The sequence below is a fragment of the Protopterus annectens genome, chromosome 9.part0 (genome assembly GCF_019279795.1).
Source record: "Protopterus annectens isolate FY-2018-M chromosome 9.part0, PAN1.0, whole genome shotgun sequence".
NCBI classification, from domain to species: Eukaryota; Metazoa; Chordata; order Ceratodontiformes; family Protopteridae; genus Protopterus; species Protopterus annectens.
In genome coordinates, this window is record NC_056743.1 from 1,005,104,407 (window position 1) to 1,005,122,108 (window position 17,702).

The following is a 17,702-nucleotide window of genomic DNA, read 5'->3' on the forward strand; positions in this document are numbered from 1 at the left end:
AATCAAAGCAACTTCAGCTAAGAGTCCCACCCCCTCAGATAGGGATTCCCAAGCATTAGACCGATGGGGTAAAGTATACACCTCTGCTACTCTTGCTATTAGAGCATTAAATTGTCAATTCCACATGCTGAAATATCAGCAACGTACCATGGAACTCCTCAAACAAAAACTATCTTTTCCTGCTGGTGCAGAAAGTAAAGAATAACAAGAGTTAATGCATTCTGCAAGTCAAGTAACTAAGCACACCTTACAGTGTGGTTTTGACGCCCTAGAAGCATCTTGCAGGCAGCAGTCATTGATTCTGTCCTTAGAAGGCATGCTTGGCTAAAGGAACAGACCTTGCCAGACCATGTCAAATCCAAATTATTGGACACACCCTTGAACAAAGACAACTTGTTTGGCACCAAGGCAGAAGAGATCTTAAAGATGGAAGAAAAAGCTAAATCTATGCAGAGAGTTAAAGACTTGTTGCAGGTCCAGCCACCAAGGTTTAGTAGGTATTACCCCTCCAAGCACTGGTCCATTCCTGCCCCCTCCAGGCCAGCTCAGCCCAGACCCAGGGGAAACAGACCCCTTAGACAACAGCCCCAGGGAATGCAGAGATCCTAAGCAATGGAGTTCCTCTTCTTCAAAAACAGGGAGTGCAAAGCCACCCCCTTATGGTAAGAACTCACAATGACTTTATACTTCCACCCCCTACCTCTGCCCACCTGCTTGTGGCCCTAGGAGGAAAACTATCCTTCCATGCAAGCAACTGGGCCACCATTACCAATGACCGATGGGTCCCCAACATAGTGTCCTAGGGATACAGATTTTATTTCCACACTCCGCCAACCCCAAAAGGGTTCCCAGATCTTCCTCTAAACCGGTGGGCAGAGGCCAAAAAGCAAGTCCTTTCCTTGCTGTCCATGAGGGCAATACAGCATGTTCCTGCAGAACAGACAGGCCAAGGTTTCTACTCCAGACTCTTCCTGGTACCCAGAAAAGAGGGCACATGGCACCCCACCCTTGATCTATCCATTCTAAACATCTTTCTGGTTGATACCAAAATTCAAAATGCTCAACCTCCAGCACCTTTTACCAATGCTTTCCAAGGATGCTTGGTTAGCCACCCTAGACCTAAAAGAGGCCTACCTACACATCCCAATCATGGAATCATGCAAGAAATACCTACGTTTCAGGGCAGGATCTGTTCACTTTCATTTCTCTGTGCTTCCCTTTGGCTTATCCACTGCTCCCACAGTTTCACAAGATGTCTGGCTCCCGCCATTGCTTTTTGAAGACAGAAATATTCAGATGTACCCATACTTCGATGACTGCTTGATTCATGCACAGTCAGGAAAAGCTGCTACAGCACCTGACTTTTGTAAAGGTCCTTCTGACCTCCCTGGGGTATACTATCAACGAAAAGAAATCAAAACTAGTCCCCTCACAAAAACTTATATTCCTGGGAGCAAGCCTGGACACAGCATCCCAGATGGCATTCCTTACTCTAGAAAAACAAGCCTGCCTGACAGGCTACTTCTCTCATCAGAACCCAGTTATCCACAAGGAAAATCCTGCAAGCTCTAGAGTTCATTGTCTCCTGCATTCTACTCATTCCATATGCCAGACTGCATATGAGGAAACTACATTGGTACCTAAAAATCCTTTGGTGTCAACACTCTCAAGACCTGAAAACTCTCATACCAATGATACCTTGTCAAAGAAAAGATTTTCTTTGGTGGGCAGCAGCATGCAACCACAACAAGGGACTTCTCTTCTCACAACCTCACACCGCCCAGACCCTCACCACAGATGCATCAGACTATGCCTGGGGTGCATACCTGGACAGCAGGTGCATTCAGAGCCATTCGAGCCCAAATCGAGTACATCTGCACATCAACCAAAAAGAGATGCTAGCTGTTCAGCACACCCTGGCAGCTTTCAGATCTCTACTCTCCCCGGGTCCTGTACTGATCAAAACAGACAACACCACAGTGATGTGGTATATAAACAAGCAAGGGAGGACTCGCTCTTATCCTCTCTGCAGGCTCACCATAACCCTTTGGCACACGGCCTCAGCCATGCAACTACACCTGTTAGCACAATTCCTGCCAGGCTCCCCAAACTCTCTGGCAGACAACTTAAGCAGGAACCTGTTAGACCACAGAACCTTCACCCTTGTAACCCAGAAATTGGGCACCCTGAAGGTGGACCTTTTTGCCTCCCACTCCAATCATCAGCTCAGCAAATTCTTCACCAGGGAACCTCACAGCAAGGCCTGGAAAGCAGATGCAGTATCCTTCCAGTGGGTAAACCTCTCGGTCTATGCATTTTCCCCCTCTACCACTCATTTCAAGGGTACTTCTCAAAGTAAGGGAGGAAAAACCGAGGGCAGTCCTGATTGCCCCAGACTGGCCATGGCAGCACTGGTACCCACTGTAAAGGCGTCGGCTGCCTGATTTTATACCACTTGACCTGACATCAGTCCTGGAGTGACAGCAACCAATGCAGAAATACTAAGCCTGTGTTATTCGGGCCGACTGAGGGTTACCCCTGGCAGGATAACCCAAATGTGATGACTGCAACAGTGAATACACTCGAACATCTACAGTTATGGTAAGTGTACACAACTGTACTTTGTGTTTACATATCTGAGCTTTGAGATTTAAAAAATGATTTCATTGTTTGTTAAATTAAGTTCAATAGTATGGTGTGGTAATTTTATCTGTCATTTAAATTGAAACACAAAAAAGCTGCGGTGGTGCAGCAGTAGCATTGTTGCCTCACAGCAAGAAGTTCTCCCGTTCGATTCTCGGCTGGAGCGCCTTTTGTGTGGAGTATGCATGTCCTCCCCGTGGTCAAGTGGCGTTCGAAAGACATGCGTAGAATGGGCATGTCTTCGTTGAAGGTTGGGCGTCGAGCTGGCACCTCGGCACCCATAAAAAAATCTACTGCCAGTCATTAGTGGACCGGAGTTCTGCTGTGGTGACCCCTAACTGGGAAAAGCCGGAAGAAGAACATTTAAATTGTAAACATTGTTGTGATTGGTAAAATAAACATAGAAAAAAATATCAAGTTGTGTGTGTTTGTTTTCCTCTTTCAGATTGCTGACTTGTCTAAGCCAGAGTTTATGTCCAAGTCTCTGGAGGAGTTAAAAATCGGGACATACAACAATATTGCTGTAGTTCGTAAAGATACACCCATTTATGCAGCACTAGGTCTGTTTGTTGCACAGCGGGTCTCAGCCTTGCCTGTGGTTGATGATGCAGGTAAGAATTCAATTACCGTAATGAAGTTAGGCTTTGAAACATTATGAAATGGGTTTATGTAAACCTGCTAGGCACAAATGCCTCCTTTCAAGGGTGACCAAGGAGCACTATCCATTATACAGTTGCACATTGGGTAATTGTGCACTATTGGATCCAAGGCTACAAGATGAAGCTCATTAACATCTTCATAGCTTTAATTCTTTACATTAAACTGATAGAGGCGTTATCTGAACAGACTGCTTGCTCTTAAGTTATTTATTCTTTGTGACCTATACTGAAGCCATCAACTTTGCTGTGGTATTATTTGGGGTGAGGCATTTTCTTCGACAGTACATCAAGTTATGATGTCGAAATGCTGATATTTTATTGGTCATTTTTAAGTAAGTTCTTTGTGAATAAAGCAGATAGTTTCTGATCAAAACCCAGACTTGAAAGATGACTGGATTGTCATTAGTAGCACATGTAAAGAATACATGGGGTCTTTGTATGAAATTTCTTCAGTGTTTCATTACAGCTTAATTGTGTGAGATGTATAGTTTTTGTACATTATATGATTTACATGTAAATGTACTGTAAGACATTTAATTAATTTTCATTTTCCTGAATTTGTTAGATAATGACTGCTTACCCAAGAATTTAAAGAAGACAGACCATGAAATGTTTGGGTCTATATTAGAACACTGAACGTTCAAAATTTCGAGTGTTGTAATATCGACCCATTTTCAGCGAACACTGAAAATATTGAAGAAATAGAAAAACAAATTTTTTTCCTAGGGAAAGAATTCCGTTGTCCATTTCTGTTGCTTCGGTATTTTCAGCGCTGTGGTGGAAAGTTACAGGTCGGGTTCGGGTAAGTGTGCGATTGTGTGGATGTGAGTGTTAGGGCGGGGTAGGTGAGTTAGGGTTAGGGCACAGGTGACGGACCTTAAGGTTAGGGTTTGGGTTAAGGTAAGTGGATAGTTAGTGGTGTATGTATAGTTTAGTGTAGGGTTAGGTGTAAGAGTTTAGGTGTATGTGTGTGGATTGCTGTTAATTTGGTGTGCTTGTGTTGTGTGTGTGTGTGTGTGTTTTGGAACAGCAAATTTTTTCCCTAGGAAGAAATTCGCTGTTCTGTATATTCAATGTTTTAAATTGTCGATTCATAGGGTTCGATATTAGAACACTCGAAATTTTGAATGCTCGGTGTTCTAATGTAGTCCCAAATGTTTGCTTTGACAGTTGAAAGCATTGAACATCATTATTTCTAACACAGTGCAGATGTTCATCGTGCATACAGCTGCAGTCATAACAGATGGGTTTTCCTGCCGTCACGTGGGTCCTCGGTCGGCTGGATTCCAAAGTCTAGGTCCGGCGTTGGTTGTCGTCGCTTCTTCCCTGACGTCAGTGCGACAGGGGTATAAAAGAACCTGCTGACACCATTTTCTTCAGTCTTTCTTACCGCGCGGTGCCCGAAGCAGAAGCAGTTCACAAGTGCCGGTCGGCCAGCTCCTAAGATTACGAATATTTTTCAACCTAAGACTTTTTGAAAGCTAAGTACCCTGTTGGGAAAACTTTTCTTGCCTCAGACCGATGTCAGACAAAGTTAATAATTGCATTTCATGTGGGAAGCAATTACCGCATAAGGATTTCCATTCCCTTGCTTGGGCCCAGACCACAACATCTCGGCCTGTCGTTTTTGTGCTACATTCAACAGACGCACTATTAAGCGTCGGGCGGAGTTCGCCCAACACTATTTTGGCAAAAAGTTTAATTACATGTCGTCGGATACTCCGACTCCAATTTTGAGTAAATGATGTAAAGATAAGGACCGACATACGAGGTCCGCGACTTCTACCGACACCACGCTAAAGCCGACTACATGTGCTCCGGTTCTCAGCGAGGCACCTGCGCAGTCCCTGACTACCGATGATACTTCATTAGCGGTGTCTTCTGTGCCCGAGGTCACAGACTCTTCGGCCCACACCCCGACTACAGATACCAAAGCCACTCTTGGCAGGGAAACTCAGAGTTCAGACAGGCCTGCCACCTCTCAAGTTGTCTTCAGGCCTCCTTCTTCTTTTTCCATTAAGGCTTACACTAAATCTAAAGCAGCCATGCATTCTAAAAGACAAGCTCCACAGGGCCCCTCTCAAGGCCCCATGCCTAAAAAGCAGATGCTCAAAATGGCTGAGGATTTGATTACTCTTATCAGGGGTTCTCAACCCCCCTCAGACAAAAGGCCCAGAGTGGAGGAAGAATACCCTTCCTCGGACCAGGCCTCCATTACTTCAGAACATTCTGAGTACCAGGAACATTCTTACTCCCCTTTCGAAGATTCTGATGCAGAGGAGTCCATTCCCTCTGTCTCCCCCCTGAGGATTACTCTTTTGGGGAAACCTTGCATACCTTGAGGGAACACTTCCACTGGGAAGGACAAGAGTACTCAGACTCCAAGAAAAGGCTCAGAGATTTCCTCTTGCTCCCTCAGCACAGGCCTCTGGCTATACCTCCTGTCTTAGACATACTAGATGATGTGTATTCAGAGGCCATCCTTAACCCAGATTCTTTACCTCCAGCTCCAGTCAAGCCTGACAGGTATTACCGGGTTCCTGATTCATACCAATTCTTATACAAAAGCCATGCGGCTGATCCAGAAATTATTTCACAGGATCCCAAGGGAATTAAGGCCTCCACTGCCAAAAATCCATTACCTTCAGAGAGAGATTCCAGATCTTTAGAAAGGTGGGGGGAAAAAGGTATACACCTCGGCCACTTTAACCATGAGGGCATTAAACTGTCAGTTCCATATGTTAAAGTATCAACAGTTTTTGTTATCTCAATTGAAAAGCAAAATGTCACAACCTGAACAACCAGACTTGAAGGAGTTGCAGGATTTGTTGCATAGTGCAGAGCAAGTGGGTAAACATACCTTGCAATGTGGTTTTGATGCTTTAGAGGCCTCTTGTAGAGCTGCTGTTACAGGATCAGTCATACGTAGACATGCTTGGCTCAAAGAGCAAACCTTACCAGATCATGTCAAAGCTAAATTACTAGATGCACTTCTTCAAAAAGATGTATTGTTTGGTGTTAAAGCTGAGGAGGTATTAAAGAAAATGGAGGAAAAGGCAAAATCAATGCAAACAGTGAAAGATTTCCTACAGGTACAACCGCCACGTTTCAGTAGAAATTGGCCTTCAAAAAATTGGTCCTTTCCAGCCACGGACAGACCTCAAATACAGGCGCCCGAGAGGTAGAGGGCAATCTCAAGGATCATTTAGAGGCAGACAATGGCAACCACCTACACCAAGAGGGGGTGAGGATAGTTCACAGCCATTCAGAAAGCAGACCTAATGACTTTCCCCTTTGCATGCCAAGCAAGGCTCAAATGGCAGCACCTTTAGGCGGAAAACTGGCATTATTTTCAAAAAATTGGCATATTGTCACAAAAGACAAATGGATCCTGGACATTATAGACAGAGGCTACAGATTCCACTTTCACACCCTTCCAAAAATGAGAGGCATGCCAAACCTGCCACACAATCAAAGGGCAGTGGCACAAAAACAAATTTCAGATCTCATGGACATGAAAGCTATTCAAGAGGTACCTGCACAAGAACAGGGTCAAGGTTTTTATTCCAGACTATTCCTGGTACCAAGGAAGGGCAAAGATTGGAGACCTATTTTGGACCTATCCATCCTAAACACATATTTACTCATACCAAAGTTCAAGATGCTCACATTACAGCAGCTTCTTCCCATGCTGGGCAAGGAGTCTTGGCTGGTAACATTGGACCTCAAGGAGGCATACCTGCATGTCCCATTCAGACAAGATTGCAGAAGATACCTCAGATTTCTTGCAGGTTCATCCCATTATCAATTCTCTGCATTGCCCTTTGGCTTATCTACTGCGCCCAGAGTGTTCACGAAATGCCTGGCATCAGTAATTGCCTTCTGCAGACTTCAAGGGATACAAATATACCCATATCTGGACGACTGCCTGATCAAGCGGGCAGCAAACACACTCTTCTGAAACACCTGGCGTTTGTAATAATGTTGTTGAAATCTCTGGGATACACAGTCAACAAAAAGAAGTCAAGACTAATACCCTCTCAAACAATAATTTTCCTGGGTGCCAGCTTGGATACAAACACCCAGATGGCCTACCTCACGCCAGAGAAACAAGGGCACTTAACTCAATACTTCAGAAAACTGGCAACCTTCACCAGGCTGACTGCAAGGAAAATCCTGCAGGCTCTGGGATTCATGGCATTTTGCATCCTGCTAATCCCATGTGCAAAGCTGCATATGAGGAAACTTCAATAGTACCTAAAAAAACTTATGGTCTCAACACCGCCACAGTTTGAAAACAATCATACCACTGATTCCATGTCTTCAAAAGGAATTTCTGTGGTGGGTTCAAGCATGCCAAAGAAACATAGGTCTCCCATTCTGCAAGCCTCAAGCAAATAAAGTCATCACAACAGATGCCTCGGGACTATGCCTGGGGGGCGCACATGACAGATCGGTGCATTCAGGGCAAATGGTCACAAAAAGAAAAGCACCTACACATCAATCAAAAGGAAATGCTAGCAGTAATAAATGCTATTATGGCTTTCAAAGACCTACTGCATCCAGGCCAGCTATTGATAAGAACAGACAACACCACAGTGATGTGGTACATAAACAAACAGGGAGGAACTCATTCATACCCCCTGTGCAGACTAGCCATGTCCCTTTGGAACACGGTTCTGGAATTGCAAATCCAACTTCAAGCACAATTCCTGCCAGGGAAGGAAAACACACTGGCAGACAACCTGAGCAGAAATATGACAGATCCACACGAATGGAAGTTGCATCCTCAAGTTTTTACAATGATAATTCAAGCATGGGGAAGGCCAGACATAGATCTCTTTGCCATCCACAGAAATTACCAATTGACAAAATTCTGCTCAAGGACCTTTCATCCACAGGCCTGGAAAGTGGACAACACTCTCTTTCAGTTGGACAACAATGACGGTTTATGCCTTTCCACCTCTTCCACTGCTGGCCAAAGTTATATTAAAAGCCAGAGCAGACAGACCAAAGATGATTCTCATTGCTCCAGACTGGCCAAGACAACACTGGTACTCACTCCTGAGGAGCCTGACGCATTCCCCACCATGGATCCTGCCTCTGATGCCTCTTCTACTGACTCAGCACAACTTCAGAACTCTTCACAGTCAGCTGAAAACACTCAATCTAGCCGCATGGAGGATTCCTTAAATTCACAGCAGACCCTACTCTCCAAGGAGGTGCAAGATGTCATTTTGGAGGCCAGAAGTCCTTCTACTAGAAAAGCCTACTCCGCAAAATGGAAACTGTTTTGTGCCTGGAATCAGAAAAAGGGTCAGTATCCTGGAATACTGAATTTACCTCAAATACTACAGTACCTAGCCGAGCTGCTAAGCAGTGGACTTTCATTCTCCTCCATCAAAATCCATGCCTCAGCCATTTCTGCAGAATACAACACTGATCCTCCTTTATTCTCTCACCCCCTCTTAAGACAGTTCCTCAGAGGGGCTAAGAATATAAAAGCCCCAAGGAAGCAACCAGTACCGGCTTGGGACCTCAATTTCATTCTAGAAAAACTAACCCTGCCTCCTTTTGAGCCAGCTGCTTCAATATTTGTCATGGAAAACAGCCTTCCTTCTAGCTATCACCTCAGCATGCAGGGTTTCGGAACTACAAGCCCTCATGGTTGTGCAGCCTTTCATCATTTTCCATCAGGACAGAGTTTCCTTACGAACCAATCCTTGATTTATGCCAAAGGTAGTATCCAGGGTAGCCTTGAATCAGGCTATCCACTTACCTACCTTTTACCCTAATCCACAAAACAAAGGGGAGAGGCTACTACATTCCTTGGACATTCACAGACAGGTCCGTTATGTGGACAGAACAAAGCCTATCAGAAAATCAGAGCAGCTCTTTGTGTCCTATGCTACAGGTGCTCAAGGGAAGCCTATTTCCAAACAGACAATCTCAAAATGGATAGCCCACTGCATACACTTTTGTTACTCTTTTCATGGTAAAACTGTACCTACAGGCATCAGATCTCACTCCACAAGGGCCACAGTTACCTCTGCAGCTTTCCTCAGGGGGGTTCCTACCAAAGATATTTTGGAAGCAGCCACTTGGAGTTCTGTACATACTTTCTCCAAGCACTATCACCTACCATTATACTCCAAAACTAGAGTGGGCTTTGCCACTGCAGTCTTGCAGGGCATCCTGGCTCCTCCTAGTTCCACTTAGTGCCTACCACCCCTTTATTAGCTTTGGGATTCTACCCATCTTTTATGACTGCAGCTGTATGCACGATGAACATAGTACAGTTTTGTACCTACCATAAATGTAGATGTTAGAGTGCTAATACAGCAGCAGTCCAGGTTTCCCTCCCTCCTTCCCCTCTTGGGACAGGCCTAATGGCTAACACCTCCTCATACAACCTCACTGGGGTATTCTTTTATGGTGTATTTGCTTGCAACTACTGTTTTTTGATTATATTGCATTTGCTTTATTACATAAATTTATGTTTTGCCTTCCTTCTGGGGGCACCTGACATCTGGGGCAAGAAAAACTGAAGAAAATGGCGTTGGCTGGTTCTTTTACACTCCTGTCGCACTGACGTCAGGGAAGAAGCGACGACAACCGACGCCGGACCTAGACTTTGGAATTCGGCCGACCGAGGACCCGCCTGACGGCAGGAGAACCCATCTGTTATGACTGCAGCTGTATTAGCACGCTAACATCTACATTTATGGTAGGTACAAAACTGTACTTTAAGTGCACAGGGTTTTATTACACAAGGTAGTGACACACATTGACAGATTCTACTGTGTAAATGACTATGGGTTTACTTGAGTAGATCTTGACTTTGGAAACTCTCTGAAGTGGGAGCTGTTAAATGTTCAGTAGTTCTTGTTTTGTAATTTTTTTTCTATATCATCCTCACACTTTGAGGGACGCAGCCCTCCTTTGGCGTACATGCCATGGTGTAAAGAGTTTGGCTAGGAGGGCACCCCCAGTTCTGTGATGCTTATTACTTTTCTTGCAGTTCTCGCAATTTGGATCTTGATCTAAATGTTCACATTGGAAAAGTTTGTTTAATGCCCAAGAAGTTGAAACCTTTGTAGTGCTCCTGTGGCCACCAGATCATGAACCAAAACCCAAAGCAGTCCTGTCTGGGCAAAGAGGGCAAATTCAAGTACTGCTGTAAGTGGCAGTGATTCAGCCCATTCACATGAAAATGGAGGAGAGAAAAATTTAGAAACTGACTCACTTCATTTTTATCTTGATAACCAGGTAAAGGGGTCTGTGGACCCCTGTCAGCCATAACTCAGCCCCCCCTAAAAAAAAAATACCGTAGAATGAGCAATTTTTGAGTAAAGAGCAACAGATTATGCAGGCAGTGTAGTCAATTACAGCATAATCTTAATAATAATCTGAGATATTAAGATGGCAATGATTTAAGTTCTAAGAGCAGAAGATGGCAGACTTGGATGATCCAGTAACCTTAGACCAGTGATGGAGTAGTGAGTGTAGGATTTAATAACTGTCCAGTAGAATGACTTACCCTTGAGTCAGCCTCTTGCTTGCTTGGTGTCACTTCCTCTTGACCAGCTATGGATCAAGCTCATGCCTCTCATTTGCAAATGATTACAAGCTTACAAAAGATACGGCCATGACAACCACCATAAAGATTGCATCCTAGGGTGTCTGCAGTACCTTCTTTTCCTGATGGTTGAAAAAAACAGAATGTATTCACACATTCCACATACCTGTTGAATGGTTCTTTGAGTCCCATAGTTTCCCTTTTTAAGGAGCTTTGTGGAAGTTGCAGGCCTAGTGTGAGCAGGAGGGATTAGCTCAAGACATTGGAATTTTGTCTTGTGGAACTGTGGCTTGTCACTGCTAGGTTTTTTGCAGACTTCTTCATCCTGTAGGTAATGGAGTGTCATTGCTGACCTCCAAGAGCTCTTCCATTGCCTTGATTTCAAGCTCATCTTGCAAAATTGGGTATATCCATCTCAGGGGCTGTGTATACCGTGAAAGAGACCCAGAGGATCATATGTGTGAGAAGGACAAGAAAAGTGAGTCCTCTCCTTTGTACGGTTCCACCACCAGTTGATCCCATCTTTGGAGAGATTCTTAAAGCTTATGAGGTCTTTACAGCAGTTCTACTTTTGATGCTCTAAGAAGGTATATTGGCTGTACAAGCCCTTAGCTGAGCATTGCAAGATCCTGACTAAACATTAAAGGCAGACTTGTATTTGATTTCTTTGATCCCCAGAAAAGTTGATATGTTTCCCACTTTACTTCCTGATAAGAATTTTAAGGTTTTAGACCACATAGGCAGCAGGGTATTCTCCTCTGCCATGTTCTCCCTCACTAGTTTAGGCACTGAAGAAACTGGTATCACTTTGTGATTCTTGTTTCAGAAAAGAACTGGTTAAGACCCTTAGCATAGCCTCTGCAGTGGTTTGTTGTCATTTAAATTGTGTTGATGCTGTGTATAGGGCAGCAAGCTTAGCACTTATTTGCACCGGATGATGTAGATGTTCTTTTCCTTCAAAGATGAGCTCAGGCAGATCATTCTAGTTGCCCCCGAGGAGAGAGAGTTTTTGTCAGGCCTTCCAGAGCTTGCAGAGGTCCCTTCTAAAGAATGAATGGGTATATCTGGTAAGAAGTGGTCCATTTTCAGTAACCTTTTGGAGTATATATCATAGGCATTAAGATTACTCAGCCCCAGGAAATTCTTCAGATTTTTGCTGCCTCCCCTTGCACCCTGAAACCTGTTTGGCACTAGTTCTTTGTTGTTATACATCTAGTTCTGACATGTAATATCTTCAGCAGTTTTGTTTGCTATTTGTTGGATAAACTCAGTTATTTAGTGTTGCTTTCTTTGGCTTATCAGAATAGAGAGATGCATATACTTTTGCCTTCTCTTTGTTGGTGTGTGTTCGCCAGTTTTTCCCAACTTGCATTTGGTGCGCTGGTCCAGTGGCCTGTTTTGGTCACAAGCCACTGAAAACCATGTTTAAGCAGTGCCTTATGGTGGGTGCATTTTGCCCAGTGATGAGCATCTCGATGCATTTATTGTCCTGAGAAGAGGCGCAACACCTCTGAGTGCCCTATCTGCTGAAGCTTCAGTGGAGTGATCAAGAAAAGGTGAATAGAGAAGCTTGATGTGTACCTTATACATAAGGTACTCTCCATTAAACTAACTGTGAATCCTGCTGGTAACTCTGATGCTTAACCAAGCCCTTCTTGTCCTCATTTCCTTCCATCCAAAAGGACTTTAGATTTACCTTGATGACAGGCGCCCATCACTACTGACTACATCTTTACAAGACTGTTCTATAGTTCAAATGGTGGTTTTGGCCAGCTGTCAGAAAGATTTGACCCTTAGCTTAGCTGGATGGGCACGAGAGTATTGGTCTTTTGGAAACCTCTCCTTAGTGCATACAGGAATTTCAGTACTGAAGATAGCTTTGCTCCAAGCCTTAGCACTGAAAGAAGTGGATTACAAGCAGCTCAGCAAGGCTGTGCAGGAGGTAAGGTATGAACTGCTGGTAGATTGCTCATCCTGCCTTGGAGTAACGGGATGATTGAATACATTTGCTTTGCTGCTGGAGCTGAGCAGGTCTCCTTCCCAGACTCTGACATTCGTCATAGTCTGGCTCATCACTAGTCCAGATAAAACTACTCAGTGCAAGACTCTTACCTCTAACAGCAACTTATCATTTGGCTTCATTGTTTCTGTGACTGATCCAGACGGTACTACAGCCTCCACAACCTCAGTTCACTTGTCAGTCATAGCTTATTATGCAGGTATGCATGTATTTTCCAGTGCTGTATATGAAAAGGCAGTTTCCTATCATAGGATCATAGGAGGTTACTAGGCTAATGGCCATGGGGCCCTTCCAAGCCTAGCCAAGAGGTTATCCCCAAGAAGAAATCTCAGTCAGCACCTGTCGCCCCTGTCAATGAGCGACACAGGTGGAACCCCAGGGACAGATTTGTAGTTTCCCATCCACAAATCAAGGTTGTGCTTGAAGAGGGTCAGCAAGGTGCTCTGTTTGATATGTATGGGAAGTCTATTCCAGAGGTGGGGCAGCCTCTGGGAGACGAACCTGTCTCTCCAGCGGGTTTTGTTGCTGTTGCATATTGGATTCAGGCCTTTTGCACAGGTAGTGTGTGAGGCATTAGACGTACGGATATGGAACATCTTTAGTAGGGCAGGGTCCAAGATTGCCTTGTAAGCAAGACACACATCACCCCATGAGCAATCTGTACAATATCTAGTAGAGTGATAGTGATTTGAGGCTATCTGCATAGGACAGGTGTTTGAGGCCATGGATTCTCTTTGTGAGGTATTTCCGTGGCCTTTCCAGTTGGTATAGATGTTTGGAGAGGTACAGTGGATATAGAAAGTTTACACACCCCTGTTGAAATGCCAGGGTTTGTGTGATATTAAAAAAAAATGAGACCACAATAAATCATTTAAAAACTTTTCTCACCTTTAATGTAACCTATAATCTGTGCAATTGAGAAACAAACAAATCTGTTAGGGGAAAAATATAAAAAAAATAAAAAACGTAAAATACGCTGGTTGCATAAGTGTGTACACCCTTAAACTAATACGTTGTTGAAGGACCTTTTGATTTAATTACAGCGTTGTCTTCTTGGGTAGGAGTCTGTCAGAATGGCACATCTTGACTTGGCAGTATTTGCCCACTCTTCCTTGAAAAACCGCTCCAAATCTGTCAGATTGCAAGAGCATGTCTTGGGCACAGCCCTCTTCAGGTCACCCCACAGATTTTCTATTGGATTTACATATGGGCTCTAGCAATGCCATTCCAAAACTTTAATTTTCTTCTGGGGAAGCCATTCTTTTGTTGATTTGGATGTATGCTTGGGGTCATTGTTGTGTTGAAAGGTGAAATTCCTCTTCTTCTTCAGCTTTCTAGTAGATGCCTGAAAGTTGTGGGCCAAAAGTAAGTGATATTTCGAACTGTTCATAATTTTCTCCACCTTGACTAAAGCCCCAGTTCCAGCTGAAGAAAAGCAACCCCAAAACATAAAACTTGCCACCACCATGCTTCACCTTGGGTGGTGTTCTTTTGGTGATGCAAGCGTTTTTGCGCCAAACATACATTTTGGAGTTATGGTCAAAAAGTTCAACCTTGGTCTCATCAGACCATAACACATTTTCCTACTTGCTTTTGGGAGGCTTGATGTATTGTTTTGCAAATTTCAGCTGGGCCTGGATGTTTTTTTATGTAAGAAAAGGCTTCCTTCTTGTAACCCTATCCCATAGTCGAGACATATGGAGAATACAAGAGATTGTTGTCACATGTAGTACATAACCAGTACTTGCTAGAAATTCCTCCAGATCCTTTAGTGTTGCTGTAGGTTTCTTGGCAGCCTCCCTGACCATTTTCCGTCTTGTCTTTTCATCAATTTTGGAAGGACATCCAGTTCTTTGTAACGTCACTGTTGTCCCATATTTTCTCCACTTTTTGATGACTGTCTTCAATGTGTTCCATGGCTTACTCAATGCTGTGGAAATTTTTTTGTACCCTTTTCCTGAATGATACCTTTCAACAATGAGATCCCTTTGATGCTTTGTAAGCTGTCTGTGAACCATGGCTTTTGCTGCAGCTGGCAACTGAGTAAATGTCAGGAAAATCCTACTAGGACGGCTGAACTTTATTTGGGGTTAATCAGAGTCAGTTTAATTGATGGCAGATGTGTACCCAAGAAGACTGAATGCTGTAATTAAATCAAAAGGTGCTTCAACAAAGTATTCGTTTAAGGGTGTGCACACTTGTACAATCAGCGTATTGTATGTTTTTTATTTTTTATATTTTTTCTCCTAATGGATTTGTTTTTTCAATTGAGTTGTACAGGTTATAGGTCACATTAAAGGTGAGAAAAGTTTTGAAATTAGTTATTGTGGTCTCATTTTTTTGTATCACAAAAACCCGGTATTTTAACAGGGGTGTTTGCACTTTTTATATCCACTGTACATCCCAAATGGGGTGTTTATACTCAATTATCGGTCTAATGAGGGATGAGGATAGAGAGGTAATAACGTCCTTTATTCTGGATGCAATCCCTTTAGTTATCGAGATGAACCAAGTAAAAGGCTTTTCTGACCACTGCCGCTACATGTTGATCGCATGTGAGGTTGTTGTCAACCTGAGTGTCCAGGTCTTTCACCACAGGTTGTGTGCTTTAGGGGGTTGTGTTTTTGCTGAGTGGCATGATGCTACATTTTCCTTCTTTCCGTATGTTAACATAATTTGGGGAGTCCATGACAGCAGCCAACTTACAGTCGTCTGCAAACTTGGTCAGCCACAGGCCTTTTGTCTTTTACTGTTTGGCATCTATTTCTTATAGGTCCAGGCAGAGTCCCAGGACAGATCCTTGGGGAAACTCTGTTAGTGACAGGTCTGCTATCGGAAGTGGAGGTGCCTATTTTGACTTTGAGGGTCTTGTCAGTGAGCCAGTTGGCCACCAACCTGATGAGGTAGGGATTTACGCCAAGTGCTAGGTCAGCTCCGATATGCCAGAGTGGGGGATTGTGTCAAAGGCCTTGGCCAAGTCAAGGTAAACTGTATGTATTGACTTTCCCTCATCCAAGGGAGACAGTCTCAAAGAAGTCAACCAGGTTCAACAGGCAAGATCTGCCCTTGATGAATCCGAACTGGGTGGGGTCAAGTGCTTGGAGATTGCCTATGTCCTTGTTTATGAGATCCATAGTAATACACTCCATGGCTTTATGGATCAGACTTGTCAAGGAATTTGAATGAGTTTTATAGGGTCAGTAGTCGCACCACCTTTGTGCAAAGGGATGACAATGGCACTTCTCCACTCTGCTGGAATGAAGCCAGTACTTAGGCTGTGGGTGAATAGGGTACTCAGTGGAGAAGCAAGTTCTTGCTGGAGATGGTGCAGAATACAGCCTGGGATACTATCAGGTCCCATGCAAGCTGTGTTCTTTACCTTGGATAGGGCCTGTAACACTTGATCTACAGAGATGTGAGGTGCAGGACAAGTATCAGGGATGTCAAAAGGGCCTTTGGGGGGGGGACAGGAGGGTGAAGTTTGCGCTGAACCTATCTTGCTAGCAGGTTGGCTAAGTCAACAGGATCAGTGTAAGTGATACTGTTAAGTAATAATTTGGAACAAACATGGGCTATGCCATGGAGATAGTTTTGATTCATAACTTGCCTTGGAGGTTTTCACTAGTGATCTAATTTGCTTGTTGAGGCTAAGGAAGGAGTTTTTCCAGTTTGGAATTTGTTCCCTTTTAACCTTGGACAACAGTTTCTTCCTTTTGTTGTAAAGCCTATTGATAGAGGATGTCCACCAGACAGGTTTGTGTTTCCTTGAGGAACATCCTTCTTGCATCAGTTTCCACTACATTCCCATAGATGCCCATCACTATATTTGCTCTTCTAGCCTTTCCTTCCCCTGACATTGATGACCCAATTTATGCCTTTCCATGTTGTGTAATAGCCAGCCTTGGCAGGTATAATATCCATGCAGCTGGTGCCTTTGCCCACTGTCCAGATTCTTACTCAGCAAATGGTATTAATGCCAAAGCCTAGAAAGGCTAATTGTTGGTGCAGGTGGAGCATGCTGTGATGCATCATATGCTGCAGGTATCCACAGAAGGACTTTTGCAGTTATTCTTGGCAAAGCAAGACATCAAAAGCACTCTTTGTCCTCAGAGTTGAAACCCTTCTCAGCCTACTCCAGAGACACAAATTATGCCTATGGCTGCTGATTTAATTTCTATGATTAGAGGTTCACAGGCCCATCCTGAGAGAGGATCCCAGCCTCCTTCTGATAAAAGGGCCCGGGTTGAGCCCTCTGACCCTATTCCGTCAGATGAAGATTCTGAGGGCTCTGTCCATTCTGATAGCCAGGAAGAGCTCTTCCAGACCTATGAGGACTCTGATGCAGAGGATCCCCTCGGCCTCCCCGCCTGAGGATATTTCTTTTGGGGAAGTTCTGCATACCATGAGGGAACATTTCAAGTGGCAAGGCCAGGAATATTCTGATTCCAGAAAACGCCTTCGGACTTTCCTTAAGAAGCCCCAGCACAGGCCCTTAGCTATTCCTCCTGTACTTGATGTTTTGGATGATTTATATTTTGACTCTAGTGTTACCCCTGACTCTCTTCCTCCTGCTCCAGCCAAGCCAGACAGGTATTACAGGGTCCCAGAAACTCATTCCCATTTATTCAGGGCCCATACTGCTGATTTGGAAACTATTTCTCAGGGGCCTAAGGGAGTTTCAGCTTCCACCTCTAAAAATCCATTGCCCTCCAACAGGGAAGCTAGGTCATTAGAGAGATGGGGCAAAAAACGTTTACACATCCACTACCTTATCTATGAGAGCTTTGAATTGCCTTTTTCA

The 17,702-nt window shown here is 44.0% G+C and overlaps 1 protein-coding gene across 2 annotated transcripts in view; it reads left to right on the plus strand.

Annotated features, from left to right (window-relative positions):
• Nucleotides 1-17,702, plus strand: part of PRKAG1 (protein kinase AMP-activated non-catalytic subunit gamma 1) — a 525,734-nt gene that overhangs the window by 339,754 nt on the left and 168,278 nt on the right. For both annotated transcript variants that reach the window (XM_044083782.1, XM_044083783.1), the window contains exon 9: nucleotides 3,089-3,254. In XM_044083782.1, coding sequence (XP_043939717.1) covers nucleotides 3,089-3,254 — 166 coding nt within the window. The remainder of the gene's footprint in view (nucleotides 1-3,088; nucleotides 3,255-17,702) is intronic.